This window comes from Oncorhynchus clarkii, chromosome 23, assembly GCF_045791955.1.
Source record: "Oncorhynchus clarkii lewisi isolate Uvic-CL-2024 chromosome 23, UVic_Ocla_1.0, whole genome shotgun sequence".
Taxonomy (NCBI): Eukaryota; Metazoa; Chordata; class Actinopteri; order Salmoniformes; family Salmonidae; genus Oncorhynchus; species Oncorhynchus clarkii.
This window is the reverse complement of record NC_092169.1, coordinates 37,108,780-37,136,020: the sequence shown is the minus strand read 5'-3', so window position 1 is coordinate 37,136,020 and position 27,241 is coordinate 37,108,780. Positions and strand designations below refer to the sequence as shown.

At 44.3% G+C, this 27,241-nt stretch overlaps 1 protein-coding gene across 1 annotated transcript in view; it reads right to left on the bottom strand.

Moving 5' to 3' along the window:
• The window catches only part of LOC139381540 (sorting nexin-29-like), a 156,394-nt gene that overhangs the window by 28,540 nt on the left and 100,613 nt on the right, over window positions 1-27,241 (bottom strand). Inside the window, exons 16-18 of the mRNA XM_071125164.1 lie at window positions 20,631-20,747; window positions 17,838-17,893; window positions 14,651-14,732 (exon numbers count right to left, since the gene is read on the bottom strand). Of these exons, the coding sequence (XP_070981265.1) occupies window positions 14,651-14,732; window positions 17,838-17,893; window positions 20,631-20,747 (255 nt within the window). The remainder of the gene's footprint in view (window positions 1-14,650; window positions 14,733-17,837; window positions 17,894-20,630; window positions 20,748-27,241) is intronic.

Below are 27,241 nucleotides of genomic sequence, written 5' to 3'. Positions count from 1 at the left end.
AAGTCTCTGTATGTCATTGAGTGGCCCAGCCAGAGTCCAGATTTGAATCCGATTTAACATCTCTGGAGAGACCTGAAAATAGCTGTGCAACAACTCTCCACATTCAACCTGATAGAGCTTGAGAGGATCTGCAGAGAAGAATGGGAGAAACTCCCCAAATACAAATGTGCCAAGCTTATAGCGTCATACCCAATGAACCTGTTTTTCCTTTGAGATTATGGGGTATTGTGTGTAGATTGATGAGGGGAAAAAAACAATTTAATACATTTTAGGATAAGGCTGTAACCTAACAAAATGTGGAAAAAGTCAAGGGGTCTGAAAGCCCAGTCGATGTGGAAGGGGGCGTGCTCTCTTGGCTGTCCCCTGAAGTCCACGATCAGCTCCTTCGTTTTGTTGATGTTGAAGGAGAGGTTATTTTCCTCGTACCACTCCGCCATGGCCCTCACCTCCTCCCTGTTGGCTTTCTCGTCTTTTTGGTAATCTGGCCTACCACTGTTGTGTCTTCTACAAACTTGATTGAGTTGGAGACGTGCGTGGCCACGCAGTCATGGGTGAACAGGGAGTACAAGAAAGGGCTGAGCACCTACCCCTGTGGGGCACCGGGCACCAGTGTTGAGGATCAGCGTGGCGGAGGTGTTGTTGCCTACCATCACCACCTGGGGTCGACCCGTCAGGAAGTCCAGGACCCAGTTGCACAGGACGGGGTTCAGACCCAGTGCTGTGAGCTTAGTGATGGGCTTAGAGGGCACTATGGTGTTGAATGCTGAGCTGAGCAGCATTCTTACATAGGCATTACTCTTGTCCAGATTGGATAAGGCAGTGTAATGGCAATTGCGTCATCTGTGGATCTATTGGGGCACTGTGCAAATTATAGTGGGTTTAGGGTGTCAAGTAAGGTAGCCTAGTGGCTAGAGCATTGGGCCAGGAACCAAAAGAGTTGCTAGATCAAATCCCCAAGCTGACAAGGTAAAAATCTGTTGTTCTTCCCCTGAAGAAGACAGTTAACCCACTGTCCATAGGTCATCATTGTAAATAAGAATTTGTTCTTACCTGACTTGCCTAGTTAAATTTAAAAAAAGGTCAAATGATCCTTAACTAGCTCCTCTGATGATAGAAGTGAGCGCTACGGGGTGACAGTCATTTAGTTAATTTACCTTTGATTTCTTGGGTACAGGAACAATGGTGGATATCAAACCCCCCCCACATCCCACTTACATTTAAGTAATTTAGCAGACGCTCCTATCCAGAGCAACATACCATTAGTGCATTCATCTTAAGATAGCTAGGTGGGACAACCACTTCTGAGTCATAGGAAGTACATTTTTCTTCAAAATAATCAGCAAAGTCAGTGCTAGTGGTGAGTGTGTGGGGGTCAAGTGCGTGTGTTGGTTAACAAAATAAATATTATTTAAGATACTCTTTGAAGAAGTAGGGTTTCAGACCTTTTCGAAAGATAGGCAGGGACTCTGCTGTACTAGCTTCAGGGGGACACGTGTTCCACCATTGGGGTGTCAGGTCAGAGAAAAGCTTTGGGCTGAGTGGGCGCTGCCCTCCCATAGGGGTGGGAGGGCTAAGAGACCACAGGTGGCCGTACTGGAGTTGGGGTGTAGGGTTTGAACATAGCCTAAAGGTAGGGAGAGGCAGTTCCTCTTGCTGCTCCGTAGGCTAGTACCATGGTCTTGAAGTGGATGTGAGCTTTGACTGGAAGCCAGTGGAGTGTGCGGTGGAGCAGGGTGACATGGGAGAACTTGGAAAGGTTGATAAATTGCAGGAGCTTGATGGCACAAGCAGGGAGCCCAGCCAACAGCGAGTTGCAGTAGTCCAAACGGGAGATGACAAGTGCTTGGATTAGGACCTGCGCCACTTCCTGTGTGTGAGGTATGGTCGTACACTACGGACGATGTAGAGCATGAACTTGCAGGAGTGAGTTACTGCTTTGATGTTTGCAGAGAACAACAAGGTGATGTCCAGGGTCACGCAAGGCCCTTTGCACTTTGGGAGGGGGACACCGTGGAGTTGTCAACCGTGATGGAGAGATCTTGGGAGCGGGCAGCCCTTCACCGGGAGGAAGAGCAGCTCCGTCTGGTCGAGGTTGAGCTTGAGGTGGTGGGCCAACATCTAGCTGAGACATCTGCAAGGCACGCAGAGATGCGTGCCTCCGCCTGGGTGTCAGAAGGGGGCCTAGAACCGAGTCCTGGGGACACCAGTATTGAGAGCATGTGGTGCAGACACAGATCCTCTCCATGTCACCTGGTAGGAGCGGCATGCCAGGTAGGATGCAATCCAAGAGTGTGCTAAGCCTGAGTCGCCCAACCCTGAAAGGGTGGAGAAGAGGATCTGATGGTTCAGGGTGTCGAAAGCAGGGGATAGATCTAGGAGGATGAGAACAGAGGAGAGAGAGTCAGCTTTGGAAGAGCAGAGAGCCTCCGTGACACAGAGGAGAGCAGCCTCAGTTGAGTGACCCGTCTTAAAGCCTGACTGGTTAGGGTCAAGAAGATTGTTCTGAGAGATATAGTGAGAGAGTTGGTCAGAGACAGCATGCTCAAGTATTTTGGAAAGAAAATAAAGGGATACAGGTCTATAGTTTGACATAAGAGGGGTTGAAGTATTGGTTTCTGGAAAAAGGGAGCGACTGGGCATTTTGATGTCAGAGGGCACGCAGTCAGTGGTCAAGGATGAGTTAATGAGGGAAGTGAGGAATGGTAGAAGGTCTCCAGAGATGGTCTGGAGGAGGGGATGGGGTTGAGTGTGCAGGTTGTTGGGTGGCCAGAGATTCACTTGTCGCAGGATTTCATCTAGAGAAAGATGTCAAGGCTTAGGGTAGTTTTGTGCAAGTGGCACCAGTGGACTCAATAGGCTGAGTGAATGAGGACAGGATGTCATCAACCTTCTTTTCAAAGTGTTTGACAAAGTCATCCGGGATTGAGAAGGTGGAAAATAATTTCAATGGGCAGAAGCTTGAAATTTAGAGTGATAGAAAGTGGCTTTAGAAGGAGTGAAAGGCTGATACATCTTCCAGAAGTTTAGTTGTACAGTGGGGCAAAAAAGTATTTAGTCAGCCACCAATTGTGCAAGTTCTCCCACTTAAAAATATGAGAGAGGCCTGTAATTTTCATCATAGGTACACTTCAACTATGACAGACAAAATGAGAAAAGAAATTCCAGAAAATCAAATGTTAGGATTTTTAATGAATTTATTTGCAAATTATGGTGGAAAATAAGTATTTGGTCACCTACAAACAAGCAAGATTTCTGGCTCTCACAGACCTGTAACTTCTTCTTTAAGAGGCTCCTCTGTCCTCCACTCGTTACCTGTATTAATGGCACCTGTTTGAACTTGTTATCAGTATAAAAACACACCTGTCCACAACCTCAAACAGTCACACTCCAAACTCCACTATGGCCAAGACCAAAGAGCTGTCAAAGGACACCAGAAATAAAATTGTAGACCTGCACCAGGCTGGGAAGACTGAATCTGCAATAGGTAAGCAGCTTGGTTTGAAGAAATCAACTGTGGGAGGAATTATTAGGAAATGGAAGACATACAAGACCACTGATAATCTCCCTCGATCTGGGGCTCCACGCAAGATATCACCCCGTAGGGTCAAAATGATCACAAGAACGGTGAGCAAAAATCCCAGAACCACACAGGGGGACCTAGTGAATGACCTGCAGAGAGCTGGGACCAAAGTAACAAAGCCTACCATCAGCAAGGGCATTGAAGATGAAACGTGGCTGGGTCTTTCAGCATGACAATGATCCCAAACACACCGCCCGGGCAACGAAGGAGTGGCTTCGTAAGAAGCATTTCAAGGTCCTGGAGTGGCCTAGCCAGTCTCCAGATCTCAACCCCATAGAAAATCTTTGGAGGGAGTTGAAAGTCCGTGTTGCACAGCAACAGCCCCAAAACATCACTGCTCTAGAGGAGATCTGCATGGAGGAATGGGCCAAAATATCAGCAACAGTGTGTGAAAACCTTGTGAAGACTTACAGAAAATGTTTGACCTCTGTCATTGCCAGCAGGGTATAGGGGGGGTATAAGGGTAAGGGTATATAACAAAGTATTGAGATAAACTTTTGTTATTGACCAAATACTTATTTTCCACCATAATTTGCAAATAAATTAATAAAAAATCCTACAATGTGATTTTCTGGATTTTTTTCTTCTCATTTTGTCTGTCATAGTTGAAGTGTACCTATGATGAAAATTACAGGCCTCTCTCATCTTTTTAAGTGGGAGAACTTGCACAATTGGTGGCTGACTAAATACTTTTTTGCTCCACTGTATATAGTTGTTTTTAGATCGTACAAAATGTTCTCAGTTCTCCAACTAGCCTAATACGTTCTTCTGATGCTGGAAATTTAACACAGGCCATCTTTGGCTATTATAGTGGAGATTGAATTCATGATTAATCGATGCAACAACCAAAAAGTATCATTGTAACCAACATCCATCACAGAAAACTACCACCATAATTATCATCTCAATAATCACGGGCCTTTATTACGACCCAGCTTCTAGCCCCAAGCCATAAGAAAGCTGAACAATTAATCAAATGGCCACGCAGACTATTTACATTGCTGCTACTCGCTGCTTATTATCTATGCAGTCACTTTACCCCTACCCTACATGTACAAATTAGCTTGACTAACCTTTACCCCCGCAATTGACTCGGAACCGGAACCCCTGTATATAGTCTTGTTATTGATACGTAAATTTTTACTTCAGTTTATTTAGTAAATATTTTCTTATGCACTGCATCAGATGACCTGGCCTCCACAATCATCCGACCTCAACCCTATTGACGTGGTTAGGGATGAGTTAGACGGCAGAGTGAAGGAAAAGCAGCCAACAAGTGCTCAGCATATGTGGGAACTCTTTCAAGACTGTTGGGAAAGCATTCCAGGTGAAGCTGGTTGAGAGAATGCCAAAAGTGTGCAAAGCTATCATCAAGTCAAGGGTGGCTACTTTGAAGAATCTCAAATATAAAATATATTTTTATTTGTTTGACACTTTTTTGGTTACTACATGATTCTATATGTGTTATTTCATAGTTTTGATGTCTTCAATATTATTCTACAATGTAGAAGATAGTAAAAATGGCACTGTGTGTGCATATATATGATATCCCTCATCTGCATAGCCAAAGAAGCCCATGAGATAGGCTTCTCAGGCTTTGGTAAAAATAAACACACACACTAGTGCTGGGACGCCTACTGTGTAAGCGACGGTTATCGGTCGGCCAAATGATAACAGGGGTCACCATCCTAATAGCAAAAAAAATATTTTTAAAAAACACTTAAAATAAAAATGGTTTTGACAGTTATTTTATTTTCATGACTGTCTCACCTGTCCTGATGAGACAGTCATGAAAATAAAATAACTGTCAAAAACATTTTTATTTTAAGTGTTTTTTAAAAATATTTTTTTTGCTATTAGAATGGTGACCCCTGTTATCATTTGGCCGACCGATAACCGTCATAGGTCTAACACACACACACACACACACACACACACACAAAGAGTCTGCAGACTGAACTATCCTCTTTCCGAAGATGCAGATGTCATTCAGAGAGGTTGGGTTAAATGCAGAAGACACATTTCAGTTGAAGGCATTCAGTTGTACAACTGACTAGAGATCCCCCTTTCCCTTTCAGTTCGCTGCAGATAGTGACTTTACCGAGCTGCAACAAACACTCAAACTGGACAGTTTTATCTCCATCTCTTCATTCAAAGACACAATCACAGACACTCTTTATTGCCTTTTGTGCTGCTGTCTGTGCCCAAAAACGTTTGTACCATGTTTTGTGCTGCTACCACATTGTGCTGCTGCCATGTTGTGTTGCTACCATGTTGTTGTCATGTTGTATTTCTGCCATGATATGTTGTTGTCTTAGGTAGGGCTGGGCGGTATACCATATTTTACTATATACCGGTATTTATGCATGGACCGGTTTGGGTTTTAACTTTATTTTCTATAACAGTATTTTAATGTTTGGTTTGTTAAATGTGATACTCTGTGTGTAACGTCCATTTTTATAGTTCACTCCGTTACTTGATTCATCCCTCTCCACGCTGCTTTACACACAGACCTAGTCCCCCTCGTCACTCAAGGAGCGCATTTGTTGTTGCTTGACCAGAGACACTTTCGTTCAGTCTGCATGGTCTTTTTTTTTTATTTGAATTTTTTACCCCTTTTTCTCCCCAATTTCGTGGTATCCAATTGTTAGTAGCTACTATCTTGTCTCATCGCTACAACTCCCGTACGGGCTCGGGAGAGACGAAGGTTGAAAGTCATGCGTCCTCCGATACACAACCCAACCAAGCCGCACTGCTTCTTAACACAGCGCGCATCCAACCCGGAAGCCAGCCGCACCAATGTGTCAGAGGAAACACCGTCACCTGGCAACCTTGGTTAGCGTGCACTGCGCCCGGCCTGCCACAGGAGTAGCGGTGAGACAAGGATATCCCTACCGGACAAGCCCTCCCTAACCCGGACGACGCTAGGCCAATTTTGCATCGCCCCACGGACCTCCCGGTCGCGGCCGGTTACGACAGAGCCTGGGCGTGAACCCAGGCACAACTGGCGCTGCAGTACAGTACAATTCTAGTTTGTGTTTCTTACATCTGCAAACAGATTTTCTATTGTCTTAGCAAGTTAAGCTAAATCGTGTTAGCCACTAATGCAAATCCCTAATTAGCTGGCTAGCTAACTAGCTAATAAAAGTACTGAGTCAGAGCAAACGTAGCTAGCTAATACAGCCTGATACCAGTGCTGGTGGAGGCCTAAATCAGCATGTTGTTTGCACAATAGTATCTTCTAAATCAAAGAGGAATAAGCAAAGCATGAATATGTTGGCTATATGAATAAAGATTTAATGTAGTCAAAGATTATAGGGTCAAACAATACTGTATTCAAAGTGCCCACTATTATTTATATTTTATATAACTATAGAATTATAATAAACATTCTATTTCTAAACACCCAAGTGTTTTGATCTAAATCGCAATTGCAACATTTTGGTTAAGAATAAGGTCTAGTTTTTTCCCCCTATATCGTGGCAGTGTGGAAATGATCTCAAATGAATGCAGAAAATGCAGTCATTTCTGGAAATGCAGGAAGTTATTTTTGGTTGAAGTTGAATTGAACAGTATAAAACAATCCGAATGGAGAAGGACCCATTGAAATCATTTAGAATACATGTGTTGCCACCCTGAGGTCACGCACTACTCAAAGAAAATGTAGAACTTTTATTAATCAAAAACATAAAATACTATCAAATTTGAAAAATAGCATGCATGATATTTTTGCCATATCGCCCAGCCCTAGTCTTAGGTCTCACTTTATGTAGTGTTGTGTTGTCTCTCTCGTTGTGATGCGTGTTCTGTCCTATATTATTATTGTATTTTTGATTTTTAATCCCCCGTCCCTGCAGGAGGCCTTTTGCCTTTTGGTAGGCTGTCATTGTAAATCAGAATTTGTTCTTAACTGACTTGCCTAGTTAAATAAAAAGGTACAAATATTTATATATATTTTTTTAATTATGTAAACCCTCCAGCACACCAATCCCCTCAGCGCGTTGGGAAGTCAATTGCAATATATAGATTATCATCATTAACACTTTTCCCACAGTGCACCTCTCTGGGGAAGGGGACCTCTGGGATCTATGTGTTGGGAGCGAGCGCACATTGGATGCTTTGTAATGGCCACTTTATTCTCCCAGTATGTGCATGTCCAAGGGTTTGGCTCCAACAGGAAGCCGAAGGTAATGAGTTGCACCCCCTTTTGCCCTCAGAACAGCCTCAATTCATCGGGCATGTGGTGCTGACCCAGAGATGCTGACCCATGTTGAGTCCAATGCTTCCCACAGTTTTGTCAAGTTGGCAGGATGTCTTTTGTTGGTGGACCATTCTTGATACACATGGGAAACTGTTGAGCGTGAAAAACCCAGCACTGTTGCAGTTCTCGACACACTCAAACCGGTGCGCCTTGCACCTACTACCATACCTTGTTCAAAGGCACTTAAATATTTTGTTTGGCCCATTCATCCTTTGAATGGCACACATATACAATCCATGTCTCAAGGATTACAAATCCTTGTTTAACCTGTCTGCTCCCCTTCATCTACACTGATTGAAGTGGATTTAACTAGTGAAATCAATAAAGGATCATAGCTTTCACCTGGATTCACCTGGATAAGTGTGTCTGACTCGATTTCAATCACACACACTCTCTCAGCTTGCCTCTGAGGAACTACAGTCGTATCAGGTATCACGGAAAATTTGGAATTGAAAAAAAAGGGAGATGGGAAGGAAGAGGGGAAAAAACAGTTATCAAATCTCATTAGTGTTATAAAAACATGGGAAAGTTTGCAGCGTGCCTGACTTTGTGTGGAAGCGATTGGCTCAGCAGCTTTTTGCTGATCAAAGGGAATCACTCATTTAGAATAAAAACCCAGTGAATTCTGGGTGCCGGGGCTCATCTAGAGTACAGGGCTTTACCATGTCATCTCCTCTCCGCTTTGCATCAGCCAACCAAAGGTAAAATAAATGTGTGTATGTGTACAGTGTGTGTGTTCAACTAAGCAGAGTTTGCCCATGAACCATAACATTGCTTTTACTTTCCTTTGAGCAATGTGTCTAGGAGTTGTTTTTTATTGTTGTTGGTACGCTGGGAATGTGGATTTGATATGTTGGTTCTGTCAGATTCATCTAGATGCAGTAGGATACGTTTGGAGTACCTCTCTGATAGTAGACTTCCTCTGGGAAAGTTAAACAACTGGTTTAGAGATGGAGCGGGAGGATGGAGGGAGCGAGGGCGTTATCACTACCAAAGTGCATCCATCATCTCCGCCTGGCAAATAAAGGGCTTCAGCTTTTGTTATTACACTGAACAAAAATATAAACGCAACATGTAAAGTGTTGGTCCCATGTTTATGAGCTGAAATAAAAGAATCCGGAAATGTTCAATATTCACAAAAAGCTTATTTCTCTAAAATGTTGTGCACAAATTTGATTACATCCCAGTTAGTGCGCATTTCTCTTTTGCCAAGATAATCCATCCACCTGACAGGTGTGGCATTTCAAGAAGCTGGTTAAACGGCATGATTATTATACAGGCCACTCTAAAATGTGAAGTTTTGTCACACAACACAATTGCTACAGATGTCTCAAGTTTTGAGGGAGCGTGCAATTGGAATGCTGACTGTAGGAATGTCCACCAGAGCTGTTGCCAGAGAATTGAATGAATTGAATTTCTCTACCATAAGCCGCCTCCAACTTTGTTTTAGAGAATTTGGCAGTACGGCCAACCGGCCTCACAACCGCACAACCACTGGGGTAATGGTATGGGCAGGCATAACCTACGGACGATGAAAACAATTTCATTTTATCAATGGAAATTTGAATGCATAGAGATACCGTGACGAGATCCTGAGGTCCATTGTTGTGCCATTCATCCGCCGCCATCACCTCATGTTTCATTATGATAATAAAATCTAACTTTATTTGTCACATGCGCCAAATACAACAGGCGTAGTAGACCTTACTGTGAAATGCTTACTTATAATCCCTTAACCAACAATGCAGTTCAAGAAAGAGTTAAGAAAATATTTCCAAATAAACAAATTAAAAGTAACACAATTAAATAACAATAAGGCTATACAGGGGGTACCGGTACCGAGTCAATGTGCGGGGGTACAAGTTAGTCGAGGTAATTTGTACATTTAAGAAAGGTGTAAAGTGACTATGCATAGATAATAAACCGTGATTAGCAGCAATGTAAAAACAAATGTCAATATAAATAGTCCAGGTGGCCATTTGATTAATTGTTCAGCAGTCTTTTGGTTTGGGGCTAGAAGCTGTTAAGGAGCCTTTTGGTCCTAGACTTGGCGCTCCGGTACCACTTACTGTGACACCGCCTAGTATATAGGTCCTGGATGGCAGGAAGCTTGGCCCCAGTGATGTACTGGGCCGTACACACTTCCCTCTATAGCGCCTTACGGTCAGATGCCGAGCAGATGCCATACCAGGTGATGATGCCACCAGTCAGGTGCTCTCGGTGGTGCAGCTGTAGAACCTTTTGAGGATCTGGGGACCCATGCCAAATATTTTCAGTCTCCTGAATGGGAAAAGGTGTTGTCGTGCCCTCTTCACGACTGGACCATGATAGTTTTTTGGTGATGTGGACACCAAGGAACTTGAAACTCTTGACCAGCTCCACTACAGCCCCTTCAATGTTAATGAGGGCCTGTTTGGCCCGCCTTTTCCTGTAGTCCACGATCTGCTCCTTTGTCTTGCTCACATTGAGGGAGATGTTGTTGTCCTGGCACCACTCTGCCAGGTCTCTGACCTCCTCCCTATAGGCCGTCTCATCGTTGTTGGTGATCAGGCCTACCACTGTTGTGTCGTCAGCAAATTTAATGATTGTGTTGGAGTCCTGGATGAACAGGGAGTACAGGGGGGGATGAAGCACACACCCCTGAGGGGCCCCAGTGTTGAGGATCAGCGTGGCAGACGTGTTGTTGCCTACCCTTACCGCCTGGGGGTGGCCATCCAGGAAGTTCAGGATCCAGTTGCAGAGGGAGGTGTTAAGACCGAGGATCCTTAGCTTAGTGATGAGCTTTGTGGGCACTATGGTGTTGAAACAGCATTCTCACATACAGTAGGTGTTCCTTTTGTCCAGGTGGGAAAGGGCAGTGTGGAGTGCGATTGAGATTGCGTTGTCTGTGGATCTGTTGGGGCGGTATGCAAATTTAAGTGGGTCTAGGGTATCTGGGATGATGCTGTTGATGTGAGCCATGACCAACGTTTCAAAGCACTTCATGGCCACCGACGTGAGTGCTATGTGGCGGTAATCGTTTAGGCAGGTTACCTTCACTTCCTTGGGCACAGGGACTATTGTGGTCTGCTTGAAACATGTAGGTATTACAGACTTTTTATCATTTCTAAAAACCTGTTTTCACTTTGCCATTATGGGGTATTGTGTGATTGCTGAGGATTTACATTTTTTAAATCTATTTTAGAATAAGGCTGTAACAAAATGTAACAAAATGTGGAAAAAGTCAAGGGATCTGAAAACTTTCTGTAGGCACTGTATCTGTATTCCCAGTCATGTAAAATCCATAGATTAGGGCCTAATGAATTTATTGATTTCCTTATATGAACTGTAACTCTTTGAAATTGTTGCATGCATTTGCGTTTATATTTTTGTTCAGTATATTTTGTTTTCTTTCCTACTTTTCTCTGAGGTAGAAGAGAATAACCTCAGAAGGGCTCCCCAGCTTGGAGGCTACTACTCTAACTCACACAGATTAAAAAGTAAAATCTCTAACTACTCTGTGTGTTCTCTGGCAGTTTGGAAATTACATTTTTCTTATTATTTTTTCCATGACACACATTTCTATAATAATTTATTGTTGGTATTGTATGAGAACGCAACAATAATTTGCAGCTGCCATTAGTCTCTCATTTTGAAAGGAGTGAGACAGGGAGAGAGGGGAGGGATGGGGAGCTCATCTGTGGGGAGAACAAAACAGGAGTAATAATAGAGAGACTCAATCACAGCCTCTCTCTCTGACTCTATGGGCATCCCAGACCTTGTTCTGTCTGCATAGAGTCATTTCCAACGGAGAAGAAAAGTGGCTTTTGAGAAAGACAAAGACAGGGAATGGAGAACAAGCAATTTGCCTCCTCCATAAATGTCCTATAATCTAGTGCCGGAGAAGAATGCTGCGCTGCTCTGCTCTGCTCTGTCTCTCATCTCTCTCTCTCTATCCCTCTCTCTCTATATTTTTCTTCTCCCTCCTCTCCATCATTTTCAGCACAGGGTGAAACAGAGCTGCGTGATTCGGGTGTTGTTGTTTCCTGCCGGGAAGTGATTTTCAGACCCTGCTGCCATCGGAACAGTACAGTATCAGGAAGTCTGGAATGACTGGGTTGCTGTGACCTGGTTGGCTGGTTGTAAATTGGAACATTTTGTTTATTAAAAACATTCTAGAACTCCATTTCTGTAATAGCAGTAGTCTCTCTTTGAAATGCTATTCAAGAGCAGGTGCATGGACCTTTTGTATCAGAAATACCTATTTTTACATACAGTGCCTTGCGAAAGTATTCGGCCCCCTTGAACTTTGCGACCTTTTGCCACATTTCAGGCTTCAAACATAAAGATATAAAACTGTATTTTTTTGTGAAGAATCAACAACAAGTGGGACACAATCATGAAGTGGAACGACATTTATTGGATATTTCAAACTTTTTTAACAAATCAAAAACTGAAAAATTGGGCGTGCAAAATTATTCAGCCCCCTTAAGTTAATACTTTGTAGCGCCACCTTTTGCTGCGATTACAGCTGTAAGTCGCTTGGGGTATGTCTCTATCAGTTTTGCACATCGAGAGACTGACATTTTTTCCCATTCCTCCTTGCAAAACAGCTCGAGCTCAGTGAGGTTGGATGGAGAGCATTTGTGAACAGCAGTTTTCAGTTCTTTCCACAGATTCTCGATTGGATTCAGGTCTGGACTTTGACTTGGCCATTCTAACACCTGGATATGTTTATTTTTGAACCATTCCATTGTAGATTTTGCTTTATGTTTTGGATCATTGTCTTGTTGGAAGACAAATCTCCGTCCCAGTCTCAGGTCTTTTGCAGACTCCATCAGGTTTTCTTCCAGAATGGTCCTGTATTTGGCTCCATCCATCTTCCCATCAATTTTAACCATCTTCCCTGTCCCTGCTGAAGAAAAGCAGGCCCAAACCATGATGCTGCCACCACCATGTTTGACAGTGGGGATGGTGTGTTCAGCTGTGTTGCTTTTACGCCAAACATAACGTTTTGCATTGTTGCCAAAAAATTCAATTTTGGTTTCATCTGACCAGAGCACCTTCTTTCATATGTTTGGTGTGTCTCCCAGGTGGCTTGTGGCAAACTTTAAACGACACTTTTTATGGATATCTTTAAGAAATGGCTTTCTTCTTGCCACTCTTCCATAAAGGCCAGATTTGTGCATTATACGACTGATTGTTGTCCTATGGACAGAGTCTCCCACCTCAGCTGTAGATCTCTGCAGTTCATCCAGAGTGATCATGGGCCTCTTGGCTGCATCTCTGATCAGTCTTCTCCTTGTATGAGCTGAAAGTTTAGAGGGACGGCCAGGTCTTGGTAGATTTGCAGTGGTCTGATACTCCTTCCATTTCAATATTATCGCTTGCACAGTGCTCCTTGGGATGTTTAAAGCTTGGGAAATCTTTTTGTATCCAAATCCGGCTTTAAACTTCTTCACAACAGTATCTCGGACCTGCCTGGTGTGTTCCTTGTTCTTCATGATGCTCTCTGCGCTTTTAACGGACCTCTGAGACTATCACAGTGCAGGTGCATTTATACGGAGACTTGATTACACACAGGTGGATTGTATTTATCATCATTAGTCATTTAGGTCAACATTGGATCATTCAGAGATCCTCACTGAACTTCTGGAGAGAGTTTGCTGCACTGAAAGTAAAGGGGCTGAATAATTTTGCACGCCCAATCTTTCAGTTTTTGATTTGTTAAAAAAGTTTGAAATATCCAATAAATGTCGTTCCACTTCATGATTGTGTCCCACTTGTTGTTGATTCTTCACAAAAAAATACAGTTTTATATCTTTATGTTTGAAGCCTGAAATGTGGCAAAAGGTCGCAAAGTTCAAGGGGGCCGAATACTTTCGCAAGGCACTGTATCTTGCACACAGTGATACATCAAATCTGTGTTTTTAAGACTTGGAGAGGAAGACACAAAGCCCCTTTCACACACAGCCAACAATGGCAAACAGTACTCATCAATCTAGTCCATTAAGAATAATAGTCATGTTTCCATAGTGATCTATTAGACAAATAGAACCCTGAGAACACACCACATAGACAACAAAGACTATATAGGATACAGCCATGGTCTGAGGCTATACTAAGCACTAGTAACAACAGGTGTCATTAAATTACTTCAAATGTATTTGCGTAACCATATAGCTAGAATATAGAAGTTCAATGCTAAATCCATCAACTGAACTTCCCAGCAAAACATTGAATGACCTCTGATTCCTTTCTCTACCAATCGGATCATTGATGTCATATCAGCCATTACTTTACTCTCCAATACCAACATCCTGTCACTACTTATCAGGGGGTACACATCTGGAGGTAGCTGCCCAGGCCTGTACTACTCTGACCAGGGTGCATGTTATGTCTTCACACCACACTGCAGTGGCAGAGATACAAGACCAGACTTGTATCTAAGTTAAGTTCGGGAGCCAGCCAAACAGGCTCGACTATCTCTCTGCTGAGGTTTTGTCACCTGTCGTGTCCCATCATTTCTGGTTTCACCTTGATACACTGTGGCTCCGCTTCCTGACAGAGTGGAGTGGAACCGAGCAGGGCAGTGACATGTTTCCCCTCAGGGGAGAACAGGAAGGAAGGTTTCTCACCTAGTCAATGTGCTAGGTACAACAAAAAACATTTATCTAGGCCAGGGCATATGTTGGGTGTTAGTTTACTAGTTACTCCATTCAACAACTTAACACAGAAATGGGATACAAGAAAAACTAGGATGTCTTGATCTGCAAATTGAATTTGTGTTTGTTTAGTACACTAGGATCCGGTGTTAGTGTGTCCCTTACCTGGTATACATGGTAAGCGTTGGCAGCGCGGCCTTGCAGAAACACAGAGGGAATCCAGACATTGATTAGAGCACGGTGAGCCCTGGGTTTGAGAAGTACACAGTAGAGGGTAAAGACACTGTAGTATTCATGGCAGGAAACATATCATTCATTCCAAATACTACTAAAGTAAGGGTCTTCAAGACATGTCAAAAATTCACTACTATTACTATGCTTATACGAAGATTATTCAGTCAGGAATTATAACCATGAAGTGCAACAATATTTGCCTGGCTACCCATCCACATCTCTCCGATCAAACGCCATCCCCACTAACGTTTCTACTACATGATGAATGTATGGAGAGATTGATAGAGCAGCAGAATTCAATTCAGGATGAGTTGTCTGGCAAGTAGAGTATAAAACCATGGTAACTTTTACCTTGGTGTCCCAGGGGCAGCAGGTCATTTCAAAAAGGGCTACTACCTACATTAAAACTCCTTGCGGAGACCTTTCATTAAGGAAATGGAAAGAACCCTAAGGGAGATAAATTGTTACCCAGAGGACACACTGTTTCAGACACCCAGGGTGTGTTCAAAATCGGAAACGATCCCTTATATAGTACACTACTTTTGACTAGAGCTCTATGGGCCCTGGTCAAAAGCAGTCCACTATATAGGGAATAGGCTGCCATTTCAGGCACCCAGTAATAGCCAGGTGTTACAGCCCTCTTAACCTCTACTCCTGTTCCATATGTTTAATGAGGGGCAGAACTGATTTAAACAGCACAGTGACATAGCAACAGCCTCCCTCTCTCATCACAAAGGTTGAACTGTGTTCTCTATTCACCGGAACAAATTAGGACAGTCATCATGAGGGTGCCCAGCTCAACTCTGTTTTACCACTCCTCTCTTAATGAGACAAGGGTCATCCCTGGATCAGGAGAGCTACTGTAGTGTCAACAGGCTTTCTTTACAACTAGACATTTACACATGTGAAAATTGTAGTCATTTAGCAGACACTCTTATCCAGAGAGACTTACAGTGCATTCATCTTAAAGCGCAATTACGCCACTTTTCAACCTCCTATTCATTATCTCCAGCATCATAGCAGTGTCTACATGTGAAAACGACGTGTTTCTATGATCCGTGGTTAAAAACATATAGTCCTAAAAAATGCTTCTCTCTGACATCACAGAACGAGTTTCTAGCCAGAGGCAGGGTATATCTAGCCAGAGGCAGGGTATTTCTAGCCAGAGGCAGGGTATATCTAGCCAGAGGCAGGGTATATCTAGCCAGAGGCAGGGTATATCTAGCCAGAGGCAGGGTATATCTAGCCAGAGGCAGGGTATTTCTAGCCAGAGGCAGGGTATTTCTAGCCAGAGGCAGGGTATTTCTAGCCAGAGGCAGGGTATATCTAGCCAGAGGCAGGGTCTATCTAGCCAGAGGCAGGGTCTATCTAGCCAGAGGCAGGGTCTATCTAGCCAGAGGCAGGGTCTATCTAGCCAGAGGCAGGGTCTATCTAGCCAGAGGCAGGGCATTTCTAGCCAGAGGCAGGGTATTTCTAGCCAGAGGCAGGGTATTTCCTTGCTCCCCTCATCACTGCGAATCTCATAGAGTTTGAAAATCACTGTTTCTAAAATGTTTTAACTTTTGATGATGTGCCATGTTCACACATGTAGACACTGGTGCCGTACTGGAGATAATGAAAATTAGGTTGAAAAGCGGTGGACTTGCCTTTTAAGATCGATGGGTGAGACAGACAAATACCACAGTCATAGTAAGTACAATTTTACCTCAAAGTAGTTATCATAAAGTACTAGCCAGGTTCTATTAGCAGTTAGTACAACACCTGCATATACACAGTAATGTACACTACATGGCCAAAAGTAGTCCAACATCTCATTCCAAAATCCTGGGCATGAATATGGAGTTGGTCCCCCCCTTTGCTGCTATAACAGCCTCCACTCTTCTGGGAAGGCTCTCCACTAGATGTTGGAACATTGCTGCGGGGACTTGCTTCCATTCAGCCACAGGAGCATTAGTGAGGTCGGGCACTGATGTTAGGCAATTAGAAATAGGAAAGGGCCTTCCCCAAACTGTCGCCACAAAAAGCACGGAATCATCTAGAATAGCATTGTATGCTTTAGTGTTAAGATTTCCCTTCACTGGAACTAAGGGGTCTAGCCCGAACCATGAAAAAAAACAGCCCCAGACCATTATTCCTTCTCCACCAAATGTTACAGTTAGCAATATGCATTCAAGCAGGTAGCGTTCTCCTGGCATCCGCCAAACCCAGATTCATACGTCGGACTGCCAGATGGTGAAGCGCTATTTTTCACTCCAGAGAATGCATTTCCACTGCTCCAGGGTTCAATGGTGGCGAGCTTTACGCCACTCCAGCCGACGCTTGGCATTGCACATGGTGATCTTATGCCTGTATGTGGCTGCTCGGCCATGGAAACCAATTTCATGAAGCTCCCGACTAACAGTTAATGTGCTGACGTTGCTTCCAGAGACAGTTTGGAACTGTTGCAATCGAGAACAGACGATTTATACATGCTACGCGCTTCAGCACTCGGCGGGTCCCATTCTGTGAGCTTGTGTGGCCTACCGCTTCGTGGCTGAGTCGTTGTTGCTCCTAGATGTTTCCACATCACAATAACAGCATTTAGAGGGCAGCTCTAGCAGGGCAGAAATGTAACAAACTGACTTGTTGGAAAGGTGGTATCCTATGACGCTGTCAAGTTGAAAGTCACTGAGCTCTTCAGTACGGGGCATTATACTGACAATGTTTGTCTATGATTGCATGGCTGTGTGCTCAATTGTATACACCTGTCAGCAACGGCTGAAATAGCCAAATCCACTCAAATTAAGAGGTGTCCACATACTTTTGATCATGTGTATGTTTACAGTATACCGAGTTGATAGCGTACTAGGAATAATCAAGTGGTTTAGTATCTTCTGACTGGGGAGCTACAGGGCTGGGGTTGGCCACTGTCAGAGGTTTTCAAAGAGAAAGGTAGAAGGAGAAACCAGGAGTAAGAGAGGAAGAAAGACATTTTCAGAGATGTCTGTAAACTGTCCCCTACCTTCCCTCACCTGAGGTGATAGAGATACAGATGATAATGATCAAGCTGAGATATGGGGCCAGACATACACATATATATAGTAGGGACACCACTCATGTGATAAGAAAAGCTGCTTACGTCTCAAAATCTGATAGGCTGGGGTCGTCAGAAGTCTGGCTCAGGTCACCAGGAACCTTTATTCAAAAGCAAGGCGAGAGATGGAGAGCGAGAGAAGGAGAAAGAGCGAGAGAAAAATCTAAATGTCACTGTTTATACAAAATGTCACGTCAGCAACCCTCTACACACCCCTGTGTGTTTGTGCTACAGGGTTGGGTAGACCCTGAGGGAGGTGTCTGTCTGTGTGACTAGTGAAGCAGAGCACCATGACATTACTGTACTCTGCCCCCCACCCCCATCCCATCACCACCACTATCACATCAACGTACTGTACTGTACACACTAGTAAAGCTCAGTGTGTGACCCCATAGGGCCTCTTGTTGTTGTTAATCCCTGGATTGGAGGGAGCTCCAGCAGCAGAGGAGAATACTGTTACCCAGCATGGCTGTAAGGGATTCCTATAATCTGTCTGCTTCTTCTCCTTAAATCCCCCATGGCCCTGGGACACATGCAGGGGTAATCCTTTGTGTGTGTGTGTCAACACCCTTCTGTCTTTCATTTTCAATGTGTCTATACGAGAAGAGAATGGTCTGGTGTAGAGAGGATGAAGTTGGGTGTCACACCCCAGAGACAGGGCCACAGGGCTAAGGATAGAGTGGGCCACATCAACCTCTACTCTCTTCCAGGCGCAGCCCCCTGTGTCAGGTCTGGAATGTTAAGTCACAAGCTCTGCTGGTTGGCTACTGCGTAGCAACCTAGCGGTGCCAAAATCTCTGGTCTGCCCTAGAAAGCCTATGTACAGTTGAAGTCAGAAGTTTACATACACCTTAGCCAAATACATTTAAACTCAGTTTTTCACAATTCCTGACATTTAATCCTAGTAAAAGTTCCCTGACTTAGGTCAGTTAGGATCACCACTTTATTTTAAGAATGTGAAATATCAAAATAATAGTAGAGAGAATTATTTATTTCAGCTTTTATTTCTTTCATCACATTCCCAGTGGGTCAGATTATTGCATACACTCAATTAGTATTTGGTAACCTTGACTTTGTTGTCCTTAAGCCATTTTTCCACAACTTTGGAAGTATGCTTGCAGTCATTGTACATTTGGAAGACCCATTTGTGACCAAGTTTTAACTTCCTGACTGATGTCTTGAGATGTTGCTTCAATATAGTCACATCATTTTCCTTCCTCAAGATGAAATATATTTTATGAAGTGCACCAGTCCCTGCAAGCCGATGATGTTCTTCGGCTTGCAAGCCTCCCCCTTTTTCCTCCAAACATAAATGGTCATAAATGGTCATGGCCAAACAGTTCTATTTTTGTTTAATCAGACCAGAGGACAATTCTCCAGAAAGTACAATCGTTGTCCCCATGTGTAGTTGCAAACCGTAGTCTAGCTTTTTTATGGCGGTTTTGGAGCAGTGGCTTCTTCCTTGTTGAGCGGCCTTTCAGGTTATGTAGATATAGGACCTGTTTTACTGTGGATAGAGATACTTTTGTACCTGTTTCCCCCAGCATCTTCACAAGGTCCTGTGCTGCTGTTCTGGGATTGATTTGCACTTTTCGCACCAAAGTACGTTAATCTCTAGGAGACTGAACGCATCTCCTTCCTGAGCGGTATGACGGCTGCGTGGTCCCATGGTGTTTATACAGATGAACGTGGTACCTTCAGGCGTTTGGAAATTGCTCCCAAGGATGAACCAGACTTGTGGAGGTCAACAATTTTTTTTCTGAGGTCTTGGCTGAGTTCTTTAGATTTTCCCATGATGTCAAGCAAATAGGCACTGAGTTTGAAGGTAGGCCTTGAAATACATCCACAGGTACACTTCCAATTGACTCAAATGATGTAAATTAGCCTATCAGAAGCTTCTAAAGCAATCACACAATTTTCTGCAATTTCCCAAGCTGTTTAAAGGCACAGTCAACTTAGTGTATGTAAACTTCTGACCCACTGGAATTGTGATACAGGGAATTATAAGTGTAAACAATTGTTGGAAAAATTACGTGTCATGCACAAAGTAGATGTCCTAACCGACTTGCCAAAACTATAGTTTGTTAACAAGACATTTATGGAGTGGTTGAAAAACGAGTTTTAATGACTCCAACCTAAGTGTATGTAAACTTCCGACTCCAACTGTAAATTACGATCGCAAAGACGTCCAAACATTATTTTTAGATGCATGTTTTGGGATCTAAAATGTGTTTATTATGATAAAGTTTGATCCCCACACTGAATTATTTCAAAGTTCGCTACAAATTGAGATATTTAATGAAATAGTGATCCATTCTGACTACTAACTTGTCGTCACACAACATGTGTTGGCACAGACCAATCATGGGCCGGTAGGCTACGAGGAGGCTCTTTGCCGGTTGACTCTCTCAGGCAAGATGAAAACGATTACGTAAACTATGATCCTTTGTGATTTTTTGGATGCCATTGGAATCCTTCCGGCTTCATGCGCCATCAGAGGGATTCTTGGATGACGTCAGCGCTACCATCTACTTTGTCAAAGAAAGTCCTCTACTACTTGACAATCAAGACGAAGATTATATACAATGGAAGTGATTTGAGGATCGAACTTCTATTGGTTTTAATGACCAGGGGATCAGAGGGCCAGGGGACCAGAGGAACACTCACACAGCTTGCCTGGTCAGCCAGCCAGTGTGCAGCCAGAGCTGGGCCAGCAGATTAGGACTTGAGCTCTAGAATAAGAGGTGGTATCTGTAGCCTAGGGCAGTTGATTTATAACTGAGTGGCCAAAAAGCTCACCCTAGGTGTGTGTGTGAGTGCATGTAGAGGGTAACTCACTGGTCCTCTGAGGTCGATGAGTTCCTGTTTCATCTGGATGATGAGGTTGTCCTTGGCCATCATAGAACGGTACAGACGCTCATTGAACTCTATCAACTCGCCATGCATCTCAGCCACCTAGGAAAAACACACACACACAGGGTTAGTTACGGTCTGGAACACACACACACCTGATCCGTGCAGCTGTATATGAACTTAAACAACAGACTCCAAATAACAGTCAAAAATGATACACGGCGGAACAGTAAAACGGACAGTTTGGCAAGGAAATACAATTAGCTAAAAGGATGCTCATGCACACACACACACACACACACACACACACACACACACACACACACACACACACACACACACACACACACACACACACACACACACACACACACACACACACACACACACACACACACATACACACACACAGTGTGGTTGAGTCCAGGCTGCTTGTGACATCAGCCTTCAGTGTCCCTAACAGACCTGGACAGGATGATAGGTTGCTGCCACCAGCGTGTCACGAACAGAGACAGCTAGACAGCTGTGACATGCATTCATTTGTCAGAGGACATCAGGTGTCAGGGTAGATTGAGGAAAGGGACGACTGTGTATGACAGGTGAATGATGTAATTTCTGATGTCTGTACCCATTACTGACCCCAGTACATGGAGGATACCACCTCAAACACACTGGGTTATGATCCTAAACATTGTAGAGACTCAATGTTCTAGCCTGGTTGTCTGTTTTGGAATGTTTGGCATGAAAACGACCAAGGAATTAACTTCAGTATCAGACTAGTTAAAGAATGGTTTCTTTAAGAGGGCTCTTTGTTATGAGGGAGTAAGAGTACAGACAATCCTTATCTTATAGTGCAGCACCATCAAGTCCTGAAGGCAGCACCATCAAGTCCTGCTTCCACTGTTTCTACTTTGAAATGCACTCAACATTCAACTTTCCCATCTCATGAGTGAACCTTGCGTTCAGTTTGCATGGTCAATGCAACACATGCAAAAAATTTGATGACAACGACGCAGTTTTCACTTTGTTTCTTAACATAAATCCACTATATAATTACACTATTAGTTAGTGTTTCTTAGATCTGCAAGTGGCTAGTTTGTCTTTTCTTAGCAAGTTGGGCCAAAATCGTGTTAGCCACTAATGCTAATCGCTAGTTAGCTGGTTAGCTAGCTAATAAATGTACTGAGTCAGAGCAAATGTAGCTAGCTAATACAGCCTGATAATAACAGGGATGGTGCAACCTAAATCAGCATTTTGTTTGTGCAACAGTATCTTCTAAACCAAAAAAGGAATATGTGAAGCATGAATATGTTAACAACATGAAGTAGCTAAGACATTATCCTGACCAACTTGCCCTCCAAATACACCTCCGCTGTCTTCAATCAGGATCTCAGCGATCACTGCCTCATTACCTGTATCCGCTATGGGTCCGAGGTCAAACCACCCCTCATCACTGTCAAAAGCTCCCTAAAACACTTCTGCGCCCAGGCCTTTCTAATCGACCTGGCCCGGGTATCCTGGAAGGATATTGACCTCAGTCGAGGATGCCTGGTCATTCTTTTTTTCTTTTTTACCCCCTTTTTCTCCCCAATTTCGTGGTATCCAATTGTTGTAGCTACTATCTTGTCTCATCGCTACAACTCCCGTACGGGCTCGGGAGAGACGAAGGTTGAAAGTCATGCGTCCTCCGATACACAACACAACCAGCCGCACTGCTTCTTAACACAGCGCGCATCCAACCCGGAAGCCAGCCGCACCAATGTGTCGGAGGCTACACCGTGCACCTAGCAACCTTGGTTAGCGCGCACTGCGCCCGGCCCGCCACAGGAGTCGCTGGTGCGCGATGAGACAAGGACATCCCTACCGACTAAGCCCTCCCTAACCCGGACGACGCTAGGCCAATTGTGCGTCGCCCCACGGACCTCCCGGTCGCGGCCGGTTACGACAGAGCCTGGGCGCGAACCCAGGGACTCTGATGGCACATCTGGCGCTGCAGTACAGCGCCCTTAACCACTGCGCCACCCGGGAGGCCCCTGGTCATTCTTTAAAAGTAATTTCCTCACCAGCTTAGATAAGCATGCTCCATTCAAAAAATGCAGAACCCTTGGTTCACTCCAGACCTGACTGCCCTTGACCAGTACAAAAACATCCTGTGGCGGACTGCCATAGCATCGAATATTCCCCACGATATTCAACTGTTCAGGGAAGTCAGAAACCAATACACGCAGTCAGTCAGGAAAGCAAAGGCTAGCTTTTCAAGCAGAAATTCGCATGCTGTAGCTCTAACTACAAAAGGTTTTGGGACAGTGTAAAGTCCATGGAGAACAAGAGCACCTCTTCCCAGCTGCCCACTGCACTGAGGCTAGGTAACATGGTCACCACCGATAAATCCATGATCGAAAATTTCAATAAGCATTTCTCAACGGCTGGCCATGCCTTCCTCCTGGCTACTCCAACCCCGGCCAACAGCCCCCCCCCCCCCCCCGCAGCTACTCGACCAAGCCTCCCCAGCTTCTCCTTCACCCATATCCAGACAGCAGATGTTCTGAAGGAGCTGCAAAACCTGGACCAGTACAAATCAGTCGGGCTAGACAATCTGGACCCTCTCTTTCTAAAACTATCCGCCGCCACTGTTGCAACCCTTATTACCAACCTGTTCAACCTCTCGCATCGTCCGAGATCCCTAAAGATTGGAAAGCTGCCGCGGTCATCCCCCTCTTCAAAGGGGGTGACACCCTAGACCCAAACTGTTACAGACCTATATCCATCCTGCCCTGCCTATCTAAAGTCTTCGAAAGCCAAGTTAATAAACAGATCACTGACCATTTCGAATCCCACCGTACCTTCTCCGCTGTGCAACCCGGCATCCGAGCCGGTCACGGGTGCACCTCAGCCACGCTCAAGGTACTAAACGATATCATAACCGCCATCGATAAAAGACAGTACTGTGCAGCCGTCTTCATCGACCTAGCCAAGGCTTTCGACTCTGTCAATCACAGTATTCTTATCGGCAGACTCAATATCCTTAGTTTTTCTGATGACTGCCTCGCCTGGTTCACCAACTACTTTGCAGACAGAGTTCAGTGTGTCAAATCGGAGGGCATGTTGTCCGGACCTCTGGCAGTCTCCATGTGGGTACCACAGGGTTCAATTCTCGGGCCGACTCTTTTGTCTGCATATATCAATGATGTCGCTCTTGCTGCGGGCGATTTCCTGATCCACCTCTATGCAGACGACACCATTCTGTATACTTCTGGCCCTTCCTTGGACACTGTGCACTGTGTCTGGCTAGACTGTAAACTCTCCTTCCAGACTCATATCAAACATCTCCAATCCAAAATCGGCTTTCTATTTCGCAACAAAGCCTCCTTCACTCACGCCACCAAACTGACTATCCTACCGATCCTCGACTTCGGCGATGTCATCTACAAAATAGCTTCCAACACTCTACTCAGCAAACTGGATGCAGTCTATCACAGTGCCATCCGTTTTGTTACCAAATCACCTTATACCACCCCCCACTGTGACCTGTATGCTCTAGTTGGCTGGCCCTCGCTACTTATTCGTCACCAGACCCACTGGCTCCAGGTCATCTATAAGTCTATGCTAGGTAAAGCTCCACCTTATCTCAGTTCACTGGTCATGATAACAACACCCAACAGTAGCACACGTTCCAGCAGGTATATCTCACTGATCATCCCCAAAGCCAACACCTCATTTGGCCGCCTTTCCTTCCAGTTCTCTGCTGCCAGTGACTAGAACGAATTGCAAAAATCGCTGAAGTTGGAAACTTTTATTTCCCTCAACCAACTATCTGAGCATCAACTATAATGTCAAACAAACAACACTGTATTCAAAGTGCCCACTATTATATTCTAACTATATAATTAGAAAAATATTTATATTTCCATGAATTCCAACAGTTCACCCAAGTGTTTTGCTCTAAACCACAATTGCAACATTTGGTAAGAAATTAGGCCTAAATTGTTTGCCCATATCGTGCAGCCCTACATGGTAGTGTGGAACTTATCTAAAATGAGTGCAGGAAAAACAGAAATTGAGGAAAATGCTGAAAAGTATTTTAGGTTGAAGTTGAATTGAACAGTATAAAACAATCAGAATGGAGAAGGACCCATTGAAATCATTTAGAATACATGTGTTGCCACCCTGAGGTCACGCACTACTCAAAGAAAATGTAGAACTTTTATTAATCAAAAACATAATACATACTGTGATATTATATTTTCTCCATATCGCAAAGCCATAGGTGAATGTGCAAAACAAAAGATTTAAGTGCCTTTGAACAGGGTATAGTAGTAGGTGCCAGGCGCACTGGTTTGAGTATGTCAAGAACTGCAATGCTGCTGGGTTTTTCAGGATCAACAGTTTCCCATGTGTATCAAGAATGATCCACCACTCAAACGACATCCAGCCAACCTGACACAACTGTGGGAAGCACTGGAGTCAAAATGGGTCAGCACCCCTGTGGAATGCTTCAACTTTCCACAGGGGTGCTACAGTCCATGTCCTGACAAATTTAGGCTTTTTCTTTTTTTGGGGGGGGTGCAACTCAATATTAGGAAGGTGTTCCTAATGTTTTGTACACTCAGTGTAATTGGCTATTCTAAGCACTAAGGTTACAATTGTGTATATGAACATGGTTTCCACAGAAAAATAACATTCTTTGGTATCTGGAAGTGTGACCTGTCAGATTCAATGAAACTCATGTTCTACGACTGAGTGGAATTTCTTTGAATTGTACAGAATGAAATTCTGTCACTCAAACTGAAATGTTGTATTCTGTGGGGTGTGGTCAATTCCCAAATTCTGAAATAAGCACAACAGTGACATGCACACACATACACGACTCAGCTGGCATTTGGAAAAGGCCAGGCTGGGTACCATCAATACCGACAGAGAGGTCCAACACAGCCGTGTCACCTTTGACAGCCTCCCTGTGGGGAACACTGAATAACACATCAGAAAGGTTCCTAGCTACCACCTCTGAACAACAAAACTCACTGATAGACTCAGTCGGTATTAGACAGAACGTTGTGGCCCTGCCCGCCTGTGGGGGAAACAAACTGTGGTTACCTAGGTTACCCCATTGGAATACAGCAAAAAAAATGATTTTCTGTTTTAGTCAATTACAAAACTATACTGAACAAAAATATTAACACAACATGCAACAACTTCAAAGATTTGACTGAGTGACAGTTCAAAGAAGGAAATCCATAAATTGAAATAAATTCAATAGGCCATAATTTATGGATTTGACATGAATGAGCAGGAGCGCAGCCATGGGTGGGCCTGGGAGAGCACAGGCCCACGCACTCACAGCCTCCATTTCCCTACGTGGGAGCATTGCAGACCGTAGGTCGGGATTTGTGACCTAGCTACATTGAACAACACAGCAGCTTTTCGGCATGTTTTGTTATATCGGAATAACTACAAATCAGAGTGTAGAATATCAGACCATTCCAGAACATCAGATAATTCCGGAACACTCCATCCATTCATCACCTCTTTATTTGTGCTGTAACTTTCAAATAGAACATTAAAAATAGATAATTAATTTGAAGCGTGAAGAAAACCAATGAATTCTTGTTGAGAGGGAGATAAGTTTTTACTCTGAGGCCGTGCCGGCTGATTTGCACATAGAGGTGTATTTCCAGCCCAGCCCAGCCACGTGCTAGGCTAGCACTCCAAATTTGGTTAAAAGGCAAGGAGTTCACATATGGCTGACAACACTTCCAACCTCAAAACCCACAATGCAGCACTGGTCAGGAAGACAGGACCAAGTCAATGCATTCATTCATTCAATGTTTTGTTTAACTGGGTTTTAATTTAGAAACATTGTCAATTGCGCTTGTGTATTTCAGCTCTTTCCTTCAAAACTCTCAGAAATAGCAATGAATCTTATTGAAAGCAGAGTTAGTTTAGGTTTATGGTAAGTTCTATTAGACCTACAAACTAACTTAACAGTAAAAATCTGTTTCCTGACCCAGGCACTCTCTGCTTGTGACAGTTCTATACGGCATTGTTGTGATGCAGGTGATCCTGACAGTTCTCTCCTCCTTTCTCCTACACCCTCATTCCCTTTCTGCCACCCTCCCTCTCTTTCTCCCCTCACCCGCTCTCACTCTTCCTCCCCTCCCTCCCTTTCTCCCCCCCTCGCTCTCTTCCTCCCCATCCCTCTCTCCCCCTCTCTCGTGCAATATCGCTTTCTTCCTCCCATCCCTCTCTCTCCCTCCCCCTCTTCTCTCACTCTTCCTCCCTTCCCCCTCATCCTCCCTCTCTTCTTCCCCTCTCCCCTCCCTCCCTCCTCTCTTTCTCCCCTCCCCCCTGCTCTGCCTCCCTCCCTCCCTCTCGCTCTCCGTTCCTCCCCTCGCTCTCCCCCTCTCTTCCTACCCTCCCTCCTCCTCTGCACCATTTCTCTCTTCCTCCCCTCTCTATATTCATCCCCTCCCTCTCCTCTTCCTCCCCTCCCTCTCCTCTTCCTCCCCTCCCTCTCCTCATACCCTCCCTTTCCCTCTTCCTCCCTTCTCTCCCTCCCCTCCCTTTATCCCTTCTCTCCCTCCCCTTCCCCCCTTCTC